Here is a 17,561-nt window from a genome sequence, read left to right as displayed (position 1 = left end):
TTCTTCTTCGGTTGGCGGGGGAAGGCACAGTGTAATACACAATGACGAGAAATTCAAAACTTTTGTTGTTGTTTTGTTGTAAAAACTTAATAAGTTCTTAATCTCTAAGAGAAGGATGATTTATCCGAATATTATACAATATTTGAATTTTTTTTTCTCACCCCATCCGACACATCAGATTGAATGACACCAAACATCCCTACAAGTACCCCCACGGGGGTGATATTGTGCAAGTTTCTCCACTAGATGCTCCTAGTCATGTTTGAAAGTCACAAGGCGAGAGAAAGAAACTTGAAAGCGTTTACTCTCGAGCCATGATTGCTTTGGCTATTCCCTCATTTAGGAAAGTGAAAGATGAAACGGAATCAGGATATTTTGTTTACGAAATTCATGTGACAAAACCAAGTGGTCGTGAGGTTACGATCGAAAGACGGTTTCAGGAGTTCTATCAATTCAACAAACAAGTCTGTAAATCGGTCAACAACCCTCCTCATTTCCCATCAACGAAGCTACCTAAGCCGCTGAATACGAACACTAGATTTTTGGAGTCGAGAAGAGCAGCTCTGGAGGAATACTTGAGAAATCTTGTATCGTTAATCGAGATCAGCGAAGTTCATGACCTTTTGACAAGATTTTTGGAAACCAATTTGCCACAGCATATTCGAATGCAGAATTTAGATTATTCAAGAACCAGTTCGATTGAAGATCTTGATGGATATTCAGTTGAAGGACCTAAATTGACTCATCAACCTCTTGTGTGCTTTGTTCGTGATCCTTTTAAAGATTATGTCTGCAGCACAAATCCTCTACCAGATGTTGTTCTACAAGGTACTTTGGAAGGCTTGTATGGAAATCTTCAAGCTACACAAGTCACAGATTGTTTTGATAGACTTAGAGTTCAATAAACGGCTGTCTTAGGTTATTTTTTTGAGCTGAGCCTGACTGTCCGTCATGAACAATCAAATCTGATATTACACATTAGGTTGAATAGAGGTATCTATAAAAAAAGGTGGCACCCTAGCTAATAAATAAGTACAATATTCACCATTTGTGCATCTCCCATCATACACCTTGTTTGTCCCCCAAAATTTTGCATAGCCTTTGTCTTTCATTTCTGCTGAGTATTACGGCAAAAGACTGTTTCTTTTGGCAGGGGGAGGGGGGGGACAAGGTGTATCATGAGAGATGTGCAAGTGGAAAATGAAATTTTACACAGTAAAACAAACATTTTATGTTATATGAGATAGATTGCAAATTTGAGAGGTCACCATCTTGATTTAACTTTGTGTGGAAAATATCTGGAGAGAATTGAAATCGCTTACATAGAGCAATCAGGATTTGCACTCTGCCCAGATACTATCAGTACTCTCATAATCAGCTTTCATACTTGACAAACAGACAGAAAATTGAAAGAATGTGACCAGTCAGAGTCTCTGGGTCAAGTTAATACTGTGGTAGTGAGAGGGTTATAGAAATTGGGAGTTTGATAATGAGAGAAAAGGTAAGATTTCTATTAAGGGTGCTGTTATTTTTCAGCACAGAGATGGCAGTCTTTTCCAACAGGCAAAATTTATCAGCAACAGGCACAATTAAAAGGGAAAAAAATGTTATTTTCATAACAAATTTAGGCATCTTTCATATTATAGCCATTAGTAGTTTATCATATTTATCCATTTTACTTTCTTTCTTATTTTTCTACTTGTAAGTACTTTTATACAGAGTTTTTGATTATAACAGTCAAAAAGAGCAAGGATCCATGTGATCATTAAAATATTAGTTTCAGACATCTAAGATTAATAGAGGTTCCTTTATATTGTTTTATTTTTGTATGAATACTTATATTATTATGAATGCATTGAATTTGTCAATGAAAACATAATAGTACCGCCTATTTTGGGGTATTGGATTTTGAAGTTATTTATTAGCCTTTATGTGGCTGTACACTCAGGCTAATTATTTATTAGGCTTAGTTGAAAAGCAAAGTGCACACAATGGGTTGTTGTCATTATTAGTAACATATTTTATATAATAGTATGAATAATGCAAATAAATAAAAATATAGATACCTGCTCCTTTATCATTATTTTTTTTATTTCCACATAACCCATAGCATATATTAAAGTGGTTGAAAACAACACCCTCTTAAAATTACTGAACATAACTATGATGATTATTAAAATCATCAATGAAATGCTTTTTTCAACCTTAGCCCAGCACTCACCAAAGGAAACTTAAAAGTGACGTAGTTCGCAGTGGGAGAATCCAGAAAATCCTAAAAGAGCCAAGAGACTCAACGTTATTGGTTAAAGAACTCTGAGAGCATCTCTCTGTCCAACAATTTTCACTGGCAATAAAAATATTCTTTATGATTCTTACACAATTTCAGACAATAGGGGGTGCTTCCACCCCCTCACTCCCTCTAAATCTGCCCATGATTGCTGCAGAGAGTATTTGCACATCTGTTATATAGAGAGAGGACTTGCTGTTAATTACAGGGACATTGCAACTGTTTTCAGCCTTTTAAACAGCCTGAAAAAACTGGTGACATTTGGCAATGCCACCACTGGTTTCTCAGCCAATGACATCTGAGAAACAAGTGCAGAAATTGCATACTGATGACGCGTCACTACCCAGATCTGGGTAGTGCTTCTGATTGGTTGAATCAAATTTCCCTCGCGGCACGACCAATCAGAAGCACTACTGAGATCTGTGTAGTGACACGTCATCAGTATAGAATTTCTGCGCTCGTTTCTCAGATGTCATTTGGCAGGGAAACCAGTGTTAGCGTTGCCAAATGTGGGCTGTTTTTGTCAGGCTACCTTGTAAACAATATTGCCTTGGTTTGCCAGTAGCACAGTCTGAAAACGTTGTCTGTCTCTTTGCCCTACTCCCCTTGCTACTTCCTGGAGGGGGGGGGGGGGGGGGGTGAGGCAAAGAGACTGATGACATTTCAGACCAGCCAGGAGCAAAAGTAAAACCACCTGTGCCAAAATCTGGGAGGCAACCTCTCCTCCCCTTCCATGCTGGCTGTATTGTCTTTGTCTAGGGGCCAGGGGTGTGGGGAGGGTGCAGAAAAGGTTAATGTTAATTATTATTAGCTGTGGTACACATAGGCCAGAGGGCCATTACTTACTGTCTTACTCTTTCTCTCTCTCTCGCTCCATAGGGCGGGTAGGAGAAAACACTGGGAACGAGGTTGGTACTTGTAGATAGGTCTAGATGGCATCATCCCTCTGATCCTGGGAAAACTACTTCTAATGAACGAAAGCATGTATGGCACTAATAAAATAAGTAAAAAAAAAAAGGACAATAAAATTCGGCCTATACCCCAGGCATCATCATTCACTTTTACAGATCAGACAAAACACTCCTTATAAGTGACGTCGTCATTGTTGTTGTTATGGATGATTCCTGAAAGGACCCTGGAATAAAATTGATGTTAAAATTCAGTGCATCATACACACGCAAGAGCACGGAGTAGGAAGAAACATTTGTCATACTGTCCAGCGGTCAAACCTAAGCATATATGAAGTACCTACCAACCAACGACGCCATTTTGCTTAATACATGTATCTTTGCATTTTTGCTTCTTGAATTAACATCTTCTTCTGATTTGAAAGTGGCACTATGACAACAGCGGCTAGGCCGACATGGGACACAGCAAAAGGCGGTCGAGGAAAAGGCGAAGGAGATCTTTCCGCGCTGTCAAAACAGTATTCGAGTCGTGATTTGCCGTCGCACACAAAACTAAAACACAGGTATGAACTTACTGTAAATGTAACCACAACTTTTTGGCCTGTTGATGCTAATTTTTGCTCACTTTCTTTTAATTTCTGACTTAATCAGGAACCCATACAGTGATGGTGGTTTAACGCATTACAAGATTGGTGTTCTTGCTGAAAACTTTTGGCGACATTCATGATTGTTGTGAATGCCATAATTTCCCAGTTCGTTTCTAGCGTCCCTTAATGTACATGTATATAATATGCATTCACGCACGTCATTAAAAATGAAATAACATACCTTCATTACATGGAGAGTGGAACCCTGTTGATACGGTCATCAATGGGCAAAAAACTTTGGCCTGTTTAACAAGTGACTTTATTAATGAGGGTTTTTTACAAGAAAATGTATGGCCATTTGGCCAGACTGCCAAAAAAAAGTGGCTGAATAACAAGGTGACTGTATTACGCAGGTGGCCGTGAGGCGGGGTTTGGGATTTATTACTTTCTTCTCCAAGTGGCTTTTCACAGAGTAATGAGACACAAGAAGTCATGTTCATGAAATTTTTTAGGCATGAAAGAATGAAGCTGTTAAATAGTATTTGCATATATATAGCTGTATCTTACATTATTTGTTACCCAAAAAATGAAAATGAAGTAAAAATCCACTGTGCCAAAAAAAGGATGTTGGTTGATGGTTGAAATAATGGCCACATGCAAGAAAAAATATGGGGTTTCAAGCAACTTTTTGTTTCCAGCATTATGGTGTCACTGTGGGTGTTTTTCTAGAAGGTTCCATATTAGATTTATAGATCCACTCAGTTCTTCACAGGTATCCTCCAATAATGTATTTTCAGACAAGCAGGGCAGGATACTGCAGAGGAATTGCGTGGCCGAGACTTCCGCAAGGATTTGGAAGAACGTGAAAGACTAGCAGCTCGTGAAAGAAACAAGGAAAAAGGCAGCAGATATGCCAGTGAACAACCAAAGAGACCTCGTTTAGATCAACCACCTCCTTCTAATTTGGATGCAGATGACCCTGTTGATGATGATGATGATGATGACTCTGAGGAAAGGTGATACAGTTTGATAAAGTCAAAACTTTTCCTTGTGGACACTCATCCCCTTGATACAGAAATATCTTCTGTTACGGAGAATACTATTGATCTTATAGAAACAATAAATTTATTCCTCCATCTATAAAATTGCTGGCACTTGACTCTATCACTTGGTTGTCTTGGTTAAGTGTAGGTGTTACTGTATGTGCCTACTCAATGCAATGAGTAAGATTTTCTTTGGTGTGATCAAATTCAAAACTTAAGTAACTGAAGTGTTGTCTGCCTGGAACAGTGGCAGTATCTTATCTCCTCTTTTTGCAAAACAGGTTAACTACAACTCTACATAGTCAGACTGGGAAATGTAAAAAAAAAAAAGACTCTCTTTTTGGACAATAGGATTGTACTTCTGTTGAGTAGAATGCTGCATTTTGTCCAGATTTGTGAGCTTGACTTTTTCATTCATTCAAACTCGGCTTGTGTGGGGTATCTCTAATTTTTGCATCTCAGATGTTCACTATTCCAGTTTGGGTGAAAAGCTAAGTTATTGTAAGTTGACAGATACAATGTTAATTCGATAATTATGATAAATTTAAAAGCTGAACTCTGACAGTTTATTTGACAATGTTGATCCTGTTTCAGTGACGATGAAGATGACACTGCCGAACTTCTTGCCGAGTTACAAAGAATAAAAAAGGAGAGGGCACAAGAAGAAGCAAGAAAAGTGAGTTTCAATTCTGAATGATGTACTGTGTAATGTTGTCTAGTATCTTCACAGGCCTTCTGAAATCACCATGCGAGAGGTTTTTAAAAATCAGTAAATTGTACATCCAGTGACAGGGCTGTGCTCTAGCATTGCCCAGTGGCCCCTGGCACCTCATGTTTGCTCCTGGGCAACTAGAAAACTTAGTGTTTTCATAAAGAAACATATGCAAGGCAATCTGGATTTCACAGTTTCAGCGCAATGGGCTGGTGGGCTTTTTACAATTTTTTTATAGGTTTCATTTTCATGGGAAAATTTAAAACAATTATCTTAGTTTTTTTGTGGAGAAAAGAGATTAAAGAATATACAATACTTTTGATATAATTTTTGCAAAAAGCCAGATCACTGATGAAAACAACTACTGATGAAACACAAAATATGTTTATTTCTTTTCTTCACAATAAGAAGGTATAGAATAAACGTCTTTTGGAATTTTTACATTTCTTATCTGCAGCTTATGAAAATTAATCATTACATGTACATGTGTATGTTATGCAATATTATCACTAGATTTATTATTTTTAACAAGCTTTCACAAAGTGTGTTTGAAATGTGTTTGGTATCTTTTTGAGCCTGCTGGGTAAGTGAAAAAAAAAACAATCCCTGCTGACAAGGAAATAAGATATCTGTCAGTGTCAAGGGTAATTTTTTATTGCTAGTTAATTTTTTTTCAGTTGGTCACCATCCAACAGTATCATGTAATCTTCATCAGTATCTCAAATTCATGCATTTTAAAAGCTAACATGATTTTTCTGCCAACTAATGTGGGTCTCTAATTATTTTATAACAGGAAAGAGAAAAGAAAGAAGAAGAAGAGAGAATACGAATGGAGAATATTATGACTGGAAATCCTTTACTCAACACACAAAGCAATTTTAAAGTAAAAAGAAGGTACTGCAAAAATCCAGTATTCTTTTCTCTTGTGGAAATCTCCAATAACATTGATATGCAATGTTGTTCCCTGTTAGTGGTTGTGAAAAACTTTTGCTATTTGCCAATAGGCTCAAGCCACGTAAAAGTTAAAACAAGTCAATTGATTAGTACTGCATGCGCTAGTCTTGACCAATAAAGTGGTTGTGTGTGACAAGACCGATGCAATTACAGTAAAAACCGGCGAGTAAGAACCTGGTTTTTAAAAACCTTTTACAGTGGGCTAAAATTTGCCAGTTTGGGACCTTCTATACACTTAAGACCTTGTTTAGCCTAAAATTTGAAACAGGTTCTTATTTTCCAAAATCTATAAAAGAAATTCCTGTAAAATTGGGGAAATAAGACAAGTCAACATTCAGGATCCTCTTTGGAGACATTGGAACCTTATTACTCCAATTGTAAATATTATTGTATGTACAGCTGCAGATGTTATATGAGGAACAAGCTGAATACCACCAATTAAACCTTTATTTTACATGGCACTCATTTTCTGCCTCCTCATTGGCTAAGAGCTTACAGCTAATTTTGGAAATCAGCAAACGGTAATAACCTGATTCTCAGACATCCAAGGTCATTCCTGGTCTCTTCAGGAAAGAAGCAAAGGGACCGAGAACAACCTCGGACGTCTGAGAATCAGGCTACCCAACCTACAGATTAGATAGTTATCTGCTAGCAGATAAGTGACAAAACAATGTATAATAAAACAATAATAATTCATTATTAAATTCGGTTTTTGTGATTCCTAAATAATCAAGGTCTCACTAAGTGTTATCATCCTCGTGGCCTTCGGCTCGGCCGATAACACTGACATGTTCCTCAACCTCGATTATTCTGGATATCACAAAAACCTCATCCGGTAATTGTTTATTAGCTACAATGTATAAAAAACAAATAAATAAATAAATAAATAAATAAATAAAAACTTATTTAAGAACCTAAATAGCCTAAATTTGTTCTAAATGTAATTACCACTTTTCCCTAACCTAACTAGGGAAAGTGTACATGTAGGTTTTTAGTCACAGGTTTTACTGTAATGTCAAATTCTCCCTTTGTCTTTCAAGTAACTAAGGCAAGGCCATGTTTGCTTGGTCACCAAGTGATGTCTAACAGTCAGCTTTTACAAAGCAGTCATTGTCATATACCGTAAAATTCCGAAAATAAGCCCCTCCATGTATAAGCCCCCCAAACCGGTAACGCAAAAAAACCCTCCGTTAAATCGCCCCTCCAAATATAAGCCCCTCAGGGGCTTGTACTTGGAAAATTGCCCTCAAATACAGAGTGAAACGAGGCAAAAATAGTAAATTTACTTCCAACTATAAGGGTAGCTCAATGGATTTTGAAACGCAAATTTCCTTCTGTAGATAAGCCCCTCCAAAAATAAGCCCCTCAAAAAGGACCTTTGAAAAATATAAGCCCTGGGGCTTATTTTCAGAATTTTATGGTATTCCCACGCAATCTAAGACTAAATAATATTTTTTTTACTGCTATAACTCTCTGTAGGAACACAACTTTTAAGAAAACAGTCTAAGAGCTGGCCCCAAGGGTATCCGGCCTTGAAGCAATCACTGCATACTAATTTAACTGGTGACTTCTTTATCATTTTAGGTGGGATGATGATGTTGTATTTAAGAACTGTGCAAAGGGGGAAGACGAAAAAAAGAAAGTAAGTTTATACTGATATGAGAGAGTGACCAGGATTAACTTGTATTTACATTGTATATATTATACCATATTTTTTCGGTTATAAGGCGCACTCAGTTATGAGACGCACCCTGAATTTTTTAACTTGATCCTTTTAAGTTAACAAACTGAAAATTTCACATAAATACTTGATAAATAATTGGTTATAAGACGCAACCCCAATTTTGCGTTTTTTTCGCCATCTTCACTTGCAAAAAAACCGCGTTTTCAAAGTTCCTTATTGTAGTTATGGCTCCTTTTTTTCAACAAAGGGAGATTCCTGCATTTCATTTCATGATAATGCTTGGTTATAAGACGCACCCCGATTTTGGAACAGATCGAGGTTGATCAAGCAAAATTTCTTTGAAAAAATGCTGCACCATATAACTGAAAAAATACGGTAATCTTCAAACTGCTTTTCATGAAACATAATAATTGCAAAGTGCAGTCAAACCTCTGTTGCAGCAGCCTCCTTTCTGCCACTGTCCACTTAGCAGCTAGATTCTAAAGTCCTAAAAGCAGGAGGAGGATGGCTGTGAGGATTGCAGCCAATTTTAAGGCAGTGGCATAGAAACAGCATTTTCAATTTTATAAAAATGTTTCAGATGTATCTTTAGTATCAATGTCACAACCAAATATGGTTAACTTGAGTATTGGTTTTACTTTGTTTCAGGAGCAACACTTTATCAACGATACCCTTCGATCAGAATTCCATAAAAAATTCATGCAAAAATATGTGAAATAGACCATGGATGCAACTGATACCTGACCACGATTGATTCAGTGATGACCTTGGTGCTTATTGGAGACTGGAATCCCTAAAACTTTTGTTTTTTTTTAATCTCTGTAAAGTCTGGATCTCAGCTTGTATAACTGTAAAATGGGTCACCTGCCTCTTTTTCCTCTCAGAGTGAATAATGATGTCTTGTAAGATGCTACTAACTGATTTACTTTAAAACAGAACAGAGAACACCCTAGACTTACCCACTAGCCAAGCTCAAAGTGAGAAGAGAAGGACTTTGAGAAAGTTAATAACCCTTTAAGCCCTAAGAGTGATCAGTATCAAATTTCTCCTTGTAATATCACTGCTTTATAAAACAGGGTGGTCATGAGAATTAAGGACATGATCACACAATATGAATCTAATTGATACTTGAACAAATTCTCCCCACTTCTTCTATAGAAAACATATAGGGATAGCAAATGAGAATTTGAATGTTAGGGTTAAAAGGGTTAGCAGGGATATCCTGAAATACTCTCCAGAACACATCAAAATAATGAATCAAACAAACTGAAAAAACACTCATATTTTCAGTACACACTAGCCTGCGTATCAGGTGTTCCTCCATCCCTTAGCCCCCCAGGATGGCCTGATACTCAGGCTTTAAGTACACACTTATTTTACAGATTAGGGTTAAACCTTGCAAGGTTGTTCCAGGGGACTTCTAAAATGTTCAGAGTCTTAGTACTGACTTAAGCCCCATTCACACCAAAGGTTTAACATGTTAGTACAACACAGTTTAAATTTGTATTCTTTGTGGTTCCTTACTATTCTTTTATTAATTGGAAAATGATATTGTGTAATTAATGTTAATTTTTAATATTGTGAATTCTGTGTAAAAGCCTGTGTTCTGGTTTTCTTTTATCATTTTCTTAAACTTAGATTAATAAACATGTTTAGTTGGACTGAATGGAGCATTAGTCTTAACTTTTGAGTCTGTGGCAGTCTCTTGTGACTGAACTTGCAGATATCCAAGGCCTAGCAGGAAATGGCAAAAAAAGTCCCAGATGATTGATTGATGAACAGGACCTTTTTTGGCCAAGAATCATGGAATATTTTATATATATTAGTTAAATACATCTCCTCTGAACATTTGTTGACCATAGGATGGTAGAAATGAAATGTAGTGGCCAGGTTTTGTTTTTTGCTTCTTTTTTCGTTGCAAAATAGTGAGTTAAGCTGCACCATCCGATTTGTTTCCATTTCATCTAGACTTATGTTGCTGTTTCAAGGCCATTTCATTTGTTGGAATTTAACCCCCAACACTTACAGGCCCTCACCATTTTGGATTTTCCGTTTTGTGCCAGGTATCTCAGGAAATTTTCTGTGACTTCACACACAAACTATGAGACTGAAGTGAGTCTGTCAAGGAAATCCTAGACTACGAGTAGTCCCCCATTTTCCCTCAGGGACAGTAGAGCGAGCGAAACGCGAGCGTGCGTGAAAATCACCCCACGCCTTTTCTCGCGTGGGGTGATTTTCATGCGCGCTCGCGTTTCGCTCGCTCTACTATCCCCTGAAGAAAAATGGGGGACTACTCGTAGTCTAATGAAACCCTTGGGTGTGACCATTCAAATGGAACCTCCTTGGCAGTCCTTTAACATTACACTATTTGTTTTTCAGCATTTTTCAAAGTGAAATGTGAAAATTTTTGTCCAGTTTTGACTAAGGCTTCTTTTGGTAGTGAAGGGGACAAAATGAAGTAAATCACATTGTATGACAGTGAAGCAGTACTGGTCTGGATGAAAAATAGCACTGTTTATGTAGATCTGTTATATAACCTCTGTAAATAGCAACCTTTTCACATCTGGCAACAGTCGTTTACTTTGATAACAAAATAAAGTAGTGCAAAACCATAATAATTCCATTTTATTTGTTTTTGTTTTTTTTTTATGTGTGTGTGTTTTAAGTTCACCAATTCATGAAATATGTGTATGGAAATTTTCCACTTGAAATGTAGACTGTATGTAGTGTATTATTTTAAGGCATACATTTTCACACACTATTTTCTTTTCTTTTAAATTTATTATCATGTCAACAATTATTTCATCAAAAAGGTACATGTATTTTCTAAAGCAAGTAACTCGTTACCACCTTCATCTATCAGTGTTTTTGATACGATAAAGTATTATAAGGAAAAAAAATTCAACCAAGGATAAAATTGCACCACAACATCTACACCAGCCTTTCTTTTGATATCATTCATTATTTACACACACACAAAGAAGCTTATAATATATTATTATATAATAATACTGGTGGAGTGCCTCACTGCTTGAGAAGTCTGAGTGAGTAAAGCCTCTTATTTGCCTTTTTAATATGTAGTCTACATGATGGGTCCACTTCAGATCATTACTAATATAAACTCCAAAACGTTTATGCACCACAACCCTTTTGATTGTGTTGCCTGCACTGCCTGCACCAATGGACATAGGGTTAATAATGAAATTATGGTTGGTCATAAAATTAACTATCATCTCCTTACATTTGATCGGGTTCAATTCTATTCTGTGCTGCTCAGAAAAGGCGTAGATATCATTAGTAGCAAAGTCAAGTGAGCTAACACTATTTCTAGGCATTATTTGTAGTGGTATATCGCTAAATATGTGCATGAATCAATGCTACACAAAAGTGGTATGTCGTCCTTTACCTAAAAAGTTGTATTTTGAGCAATTCTGAACGAAGTATCTACCATGTCTCTTTTTAATAGAAAAAAGACCTTATAATCTTAATAATTATCGGTTACACACACAGACTGTGTGGGCTCCCTGGGCCACCTGTAAGATAATCTAAATTTATGATTGAGTGGCAACTGAATTTACAAACTAAGAATCAAGCAATAAAGGAACGGGCGTTCCTATCCTTATATTTAACTCTTGGTTTATAATTAAACCAACAAAAACTAATTTCATCGTTCACGTTACCACCTTTTATTCCATCAACAATAGTTAGCAAATTGCCTGTTTGCACTTAAACAAAACTAAAAAATTTACTAGAAACACGAAGCATATGGAAGCTTGTAAATATGGGATCCTCTCGCCCAGTGTGTCTGAGGTCCAGACTTAGCGCTGGGACTTAAATTCAGGAGCCTTTTGCAATAGGAATCGATTGTGTAGGATCTTAAAACTGCCCATTTTCCAAAGGTATAAATTGTGTCGTGTACAGATTTGTACAGATTTAAACACCCATCCCTTGTCTGGCTTTCAATAAGAGTCCGATGAGTAGCCCAATTTCTGAAGAACTGCAGTAAATTGAATATCATGGCATCATTCCAGAAATCAAAGTTTTCCACAGAAGGCACCTTTTGGAAATCTATGCTAACAGGGTTGAATATATGATCAACCTCCAAAGGATGAAAATAATTTCCTAAACAGCTCAGTTATGAAACAAAAACATCAGAATGCAACTGGAGGGGTCATACTAGTCATCTGGTTAAAACGGGAGTGGGGGTAGCTTTCGTGTAAGCTAAGTGGGAACTAATAAACCCAGAAGACAGTTATTTTGGTCATTTGAAGTATTGCACATTTGATTAAGGTCCCGTTCACACTAAGTGCGTTTTCATTTAAAAATGCATACATTTCAAAGCTTGTAGGCCATCTGTCCACACTAATACGCTAAGCGTTTTCATCAAAAACCCATTGACTTAAAAACGCTCTCAAAATGAAAATGATGACCGAACTTGTGTTACAGGCACGTGTGTTTATAGCATGTGCATTGAGTTCAACTTGCTCAATGTGCAATTTTATCGTTTAAACATTTCAGAGTGGACAGTCGTAAACGCACCAAAACGGTAGTGTGGATGCAAATCGATCGAATGGAAAACGACTAACCTTTTGAGCATGAACATTAGTCAATGGGAAATGTAACATTAATCCATGGATCTATTTTTCAGTTTTCGGAGAAACATAAAATACTTTGTTAGGAATTATTCCTGATGTGAAAATTCCTAATATTTTTACGTGAAAGCATTTTCAATGAGATATAGAGGACTCTCGACTCACTGCACCACTAGTACCTCAATCTCACGAGTAAGATTGCATTACAGAAATATTATGTAAGTTTTTGTGATAAAAATAGTAATAAAAATACATCAGAATTTCTTATCTTTTTTTCTTATTTTATTTCTGGCGTGTTCTATGCTCTCTTTATTGCTGTTTTTACAGTATAGACCTACACGATGGTTCCCAAATGACGAGCAGGGTTTAAGCCAAGAAATAAGGAATGTTAAAATCCTAGTCAGCAGCATGTAAGCGCGCACTGTCCCATTCATATCTACCAACAACTATTCCTTTTTTTTGTCTTTGTCTTTGTCTTTTTTTTGTCTTTGACGAAGATAGGTGCTCTGACTGAAATACTTCCATCAATGCATCGAAATGGAATTAACTAATTAAGAACACCGTACTAAAAATAAGCTGGAACAAATCTGGCTGTAAACTGACGCAAGTAATTCCTGTAGTCATAGGTGCATCAGAAGTAATCAACAAAACAATGTGTTTAGCTGCTTTTGGCAATAACCTGTGTACAACCACCCTCTACCCTCAACAGAAAAACTCGATGAGGGAAAAGACCAGTTTTTTAGCATCATTTTCTATTACGTTTCCCGCTAATTGAAACATAACTTATATATAGTATTTCCTTGTTTTCTGTTCTTGCTGATGGGGATGTGCTGCTGGGCGAGGTCGCATTTTCACGTCTAGATTAGCTATAATGAGGTTGAACATTACAATGGTGTCGCACATTTTTGAGTAGAAATTCAACAGAAGATTCGCGGTTGAAAAGTTGACTCTATAAGGTAGATGCATAGAAAGAAAAGTGACTACATATATTGTGATAGCGTAAATTATATTTGTCAAAAAGTGGATAAGAGGGCTTCTATAGGGTCCTCAGAATAGATAGTATAATAATGGGGTAGGGGTTCTGAAAGGCCATCGGCATAAACCCAGCAAAAATTGTGTCATTTTGACAGTCAGAGAAAGATACTAGCCCAAAAAGAAGAGATTTCCAAGTTATGGTTGACAGGACATTCACCCACCTATTTACTTTAGAACATCAATGCCATCTCAGTGCAAATTAAACCGTCTGTGATTTAAAACAGTGGGATTTGTCGATTAACCTCATCTACAACCAATGAACGTACTCCTCCCATGGTATAACCCTTTCCGTTTCGACCAACTGCACGGACCAATAAAAACTGCCCTTTTTAAAAAGACAAAGACATCATTTGAAATAACATATGCGTTTCAAAAGATGGGCCTTGTTGCAAAGTCTTATTTTGCGACATTTCAAACTATGGTGCTGTTTCAATACTACACTTTGCGTTATTGCAAAATACGGGGTGTTTAACTCTTCTGTTCTCAGCTCACAAATCACGTCCACTCAATTGACCAGATCGGCGTCATAAAGTCATTCCTGGCAAAAAAAGGTGCACTTTACTGGGACCAAGGTTTGCGGTAACGCATAATGTGGTCTGACAATTGTGACGTTTTTTGCGTTAACTCAATCTGTGTTCTATGTTTTAAGACCAAGGTTTGCGCCAAAAAAATATCGCAAACCATGTGGAACGTAAATAGTCACATTTTGAGATAAGTCGTTCCGTGTCCTTCCAATAAACAGGGGAACCCAACAACGGTGTACATTGAAAACCGCTCTTTTTACTTGAGGCTACCCAGAGTACAAATAGATCTACAAGGGCTTCAGTACTATATTACCGTTAAATTCCAAAAATAATCCGCGGGGCCTATATTTTTCAAAGGCCCTTTTTGAGGGGCTTATATCTGGAGGGAAATTTGCTTTTTAAAATCGGTTAGGCTTATACTTGGAGGGAAATTTGCGTCTCAAAATCGAGGAGGCTAACTTTAGTTAGAAGGAAATTTATGTCAGTAATTTGCAGAAAATTTTAACTGAAACTCGTCTTGAGGACTTAGACCTTTCTAAAACACAGCCATGCAAGTAGTCCAAGTATACTTTGTCTATATGGACCGAAGAAATCCAAGCCAAGAGTGAGGAATGAACTACGCAAACAGAAATAAACTGTGACACTTTCTGACTGCAATCATTTGGGGCATGTGATGGTTCTTTGGCAAAGAGAAAAATTTATATATTTTTGTTCTATTTTATTTTGTATTTGAGGGCGATTTCCAAGTTCAAGACTCCCGGGGGGCTTATATCCGGAGGGGCGATTTTACGGAGGATTTTTTGCGTTACGAATATGGGGGCTCATATTTGGAGGGGCTTATTTTCGGAATTTTACGGTATTTTCCCGAAAATTTTAGATGCAAATTAACGTATTGCGAAAGTGAGAATTTTTCTGGTTCCTCTCGCTCTCCATCACATTTTCGAATCCGAAAATTTTACGTTTCCTATTTTGTAAGAAAAATTAGCCTAACTTGGGTCGGTAAAATGGGAAAATTAAACTTCAGAAAATCGTAGGGAATTAATTAGATAAGTGTCGAAAATTGTACGTAAATGAAACGATCACCTAGAAATTTTTAGCCTTCCTCAAGGGGTAGAAAATTCTAGGCAATCATTTGCATCTCCGAACAGCTATTTTACAGAAAATCATCGTTGGGTTCCTTTTAATAGTCAGTATTTTGCGACAGCGCGAAATGTGGTTCGCAGATCGTGGACTATTTATAGGCTTCGCTTTTCAGGCCAGGATTTGAGTTATCGCAAGCTGTCAGCCCGGGGGGGGGGGGGGGGGGGGGAACTCCCATATGAAACAGACAGGGATGCTCGTCGTCTCTCTTAGGGGTGTAAATTTTGGATTTTGGTCTCGCTTAGGGTGTTCCGGGCAAAGCGCCAATATTTTAAGCCGCCAAGGTCTCGTTTAGGGTTCCGCGAAGAAAAGCAGAATTACGCGAAGAGAAACAGAAGTCAAATTTTCTTTTTACCTTTGTTTGTTATGTCTTTATATCATTAAAACTCATTGCATGTCGTATTTGTGTGTTTTTAAGCGGTCTCTTTTAGAAGTCAAAATTTGCCTAAGCCACGCCCAGATTAGTCTCCTTTAGGGGTCACAAAAAGCTTGAGCCACGCCCAGATGGTCTCCTTTAGGGGTTAAATTCATAATTTCCGCCAACCTTCCCGTCTGTTTCATATGGGAGTCCCCCCCCCCCCCCGGGCTGTCAGAAGCTGTGGACTGTGTCGGGAAAGAAGTCACATTTTGCGTTAACTCAATCTGTGTCCTACCAATCGATCACCGAAAGTCACACACCTCTCTAGAAAAACTAGTGATTTTACAACCATTCAGCCTTCATATTAAAAACGGAAACACTAACTATTTCCTGCGCCAATCAAGAATACAACACAATCAGCGAACTTACGCATTTTATGCTTAAAAGATCTGTCTTTGAACGCTTGATTTGCTTAATGAACAGAAGCAATTAGCGTCATATTTTCGTAAGGGTTCGCTTTTTATTCGAGTGCACAATATTCACAAGATGCAGAGGTGATTATGATCTGTATATAGGCTTAGATGGTGAAAATATTTTGCGATTTGACTTGTCCTCTGCGACAAGTCTTGGCTATCTTAACGGATATGGGATAAAATTAAGTTGATCGGTACGAAAATGATAGACGGAGTATAAACTGCACAATCCGCTCTTCATATTTTTATAACATGTAAAAACGTGAAATTTAACTTTAACGACCCACAGCCGGCATTGTTTTTTCGAATTGTTAATGTAAAATGCCAAAGCAACATTAAATATACTCTCCTTCAAAGCCTTAAAATCCGAAATTGTGTTGTTGATTCGAGCGCCATGTTTACTTAACCTTGCAAGACGAATTTTACTACCGTCCCCGACCCGCTAAAACTGCAAATTTTGCTCGAAGACCAAACTGCAACGGAGGTTCTTTTCCAGTCCTACGCCGCGACTACCACGATAGATCGCATGACCTGATTGGCTTGCATATCACATTACGTCAGAGGACATGTTCACAAGATAGGACATAAGTACAACGGTACACACATTTTGTCACGCCTTAACCACAGGTAGCCCACACAATCTGTTTGTCTCACCGATGTATAAATTTTATGGTAAATGTACTATATTTACCGTTTGCTTCATCTGTAGCGGTATATCGCTAAATATGTACATGTATTAAAGCTAATTATTATTCATTCAAAATATTTCTCCGATTCTGATTGGCTAAAAGCACACGCATAATTCACTACTGAACTAGTTACTGATGACGAAATTTGGAAGAATTTTGTGTTAACGAGAAAATGACGACAAAAATGCAGCGTTCTTGCAGGTTAATGCACCGTTAACCGAGAATACCTGGGGACAAACAAAAAATGGCGGACATTTCACTCGTTTCAAGAGTAAGAACTTGGCGAAATAATAGCTAAAAACATGGCAAGAACAGCAAGAACACAACTCGAAGGGCGACATCTGCCATTTGGAGAATATTTGCGGAGCTGAACAACCCTAAACGTTATCGAAGCCTAAACGTTATCGAAGGTGAACTTAACATCGATGGAGGTAAGCATGTCTTAGCCTTTTTTTTAAACTAGGAATTAGTTTAAATGTATGATAAAACAATTATTGAATTCGGCTTCCGTATCATATGAAGAATTATGGAGATCCCGGAGGGTGTTATCCCTCGAGGCCGTACCCTCCTCGATC

At 37.4% G+C, this 17,561-nt stretch overlaps 2 protein-coding genes across 2 annotated transcripts; both read left to right on the top strand.

The window, feature by feature from the left end:
- The first annotated feature begins 224 nt into the window (after nucleotides 1-224).
- Nucleotides 225-1,122, top strand: LOC140950460 (sorting nexin-24-like). The gene has a single exon (XM_073399691.1). The coding sequence runs from the start codon at nucleotides 315-317 to the stop codon at nucleotides 903-905; it is 591 nt and encodes a 196-aa protein (XP_073255792.1). The 5' UTR covers nucleotides 225-314; the 3' UTR covers nucleotides 906-1,122.
- Nucleotides 1,123-3,543: 2,421 nt separating this feature from the next.
- Nucleotides 3,544-9,841, top strand: LOC140950208 (spliceosome-associated protein CWC15 homolog). Its single transcript, XM_073399409.1, has 6 exons — nucleotides 3,544-3,758; nucleotides 4,580-4,798; nucleotides 5,420-5,501; nucleotides 6,331-6,431; nucleotides 8,076-8,133; nucleotides 8,824-9,841. The coding sequence occupies exons 1-6, from the start codon at nucleotides 3,628-3,630 to the stop codon at nucleotides 8,893-8,895; spliced, it is 663 nt and encodes a 220-aa protein (XP_073255510.1). The 5' UTR covers nucleotides 3,544-3,627; the 3' UTR covers nucleotides 8,896-9,841.
- Nucleotides 9,842-17,561: the final 7,720 nt, after the last annotated feature.

The sequence above is a fragment of the Porites lutea genome, chromosome 10, assembly GCF_958299795.1.
Source record: "Porites lutea chromosome 10, jaPorLute2.1, whole genome shotgun sequence".
Lineage (NCBI taxonomy): Eukaryota > Metazoa > Cnidaria > Anthozoa > Scleractinia > Poritidae > Porites > Porites lutea.
Note: the sequence above shows the minus strand (reverse complement) of the source record. Positions and strands in the feature narration are given on the sequence as shown.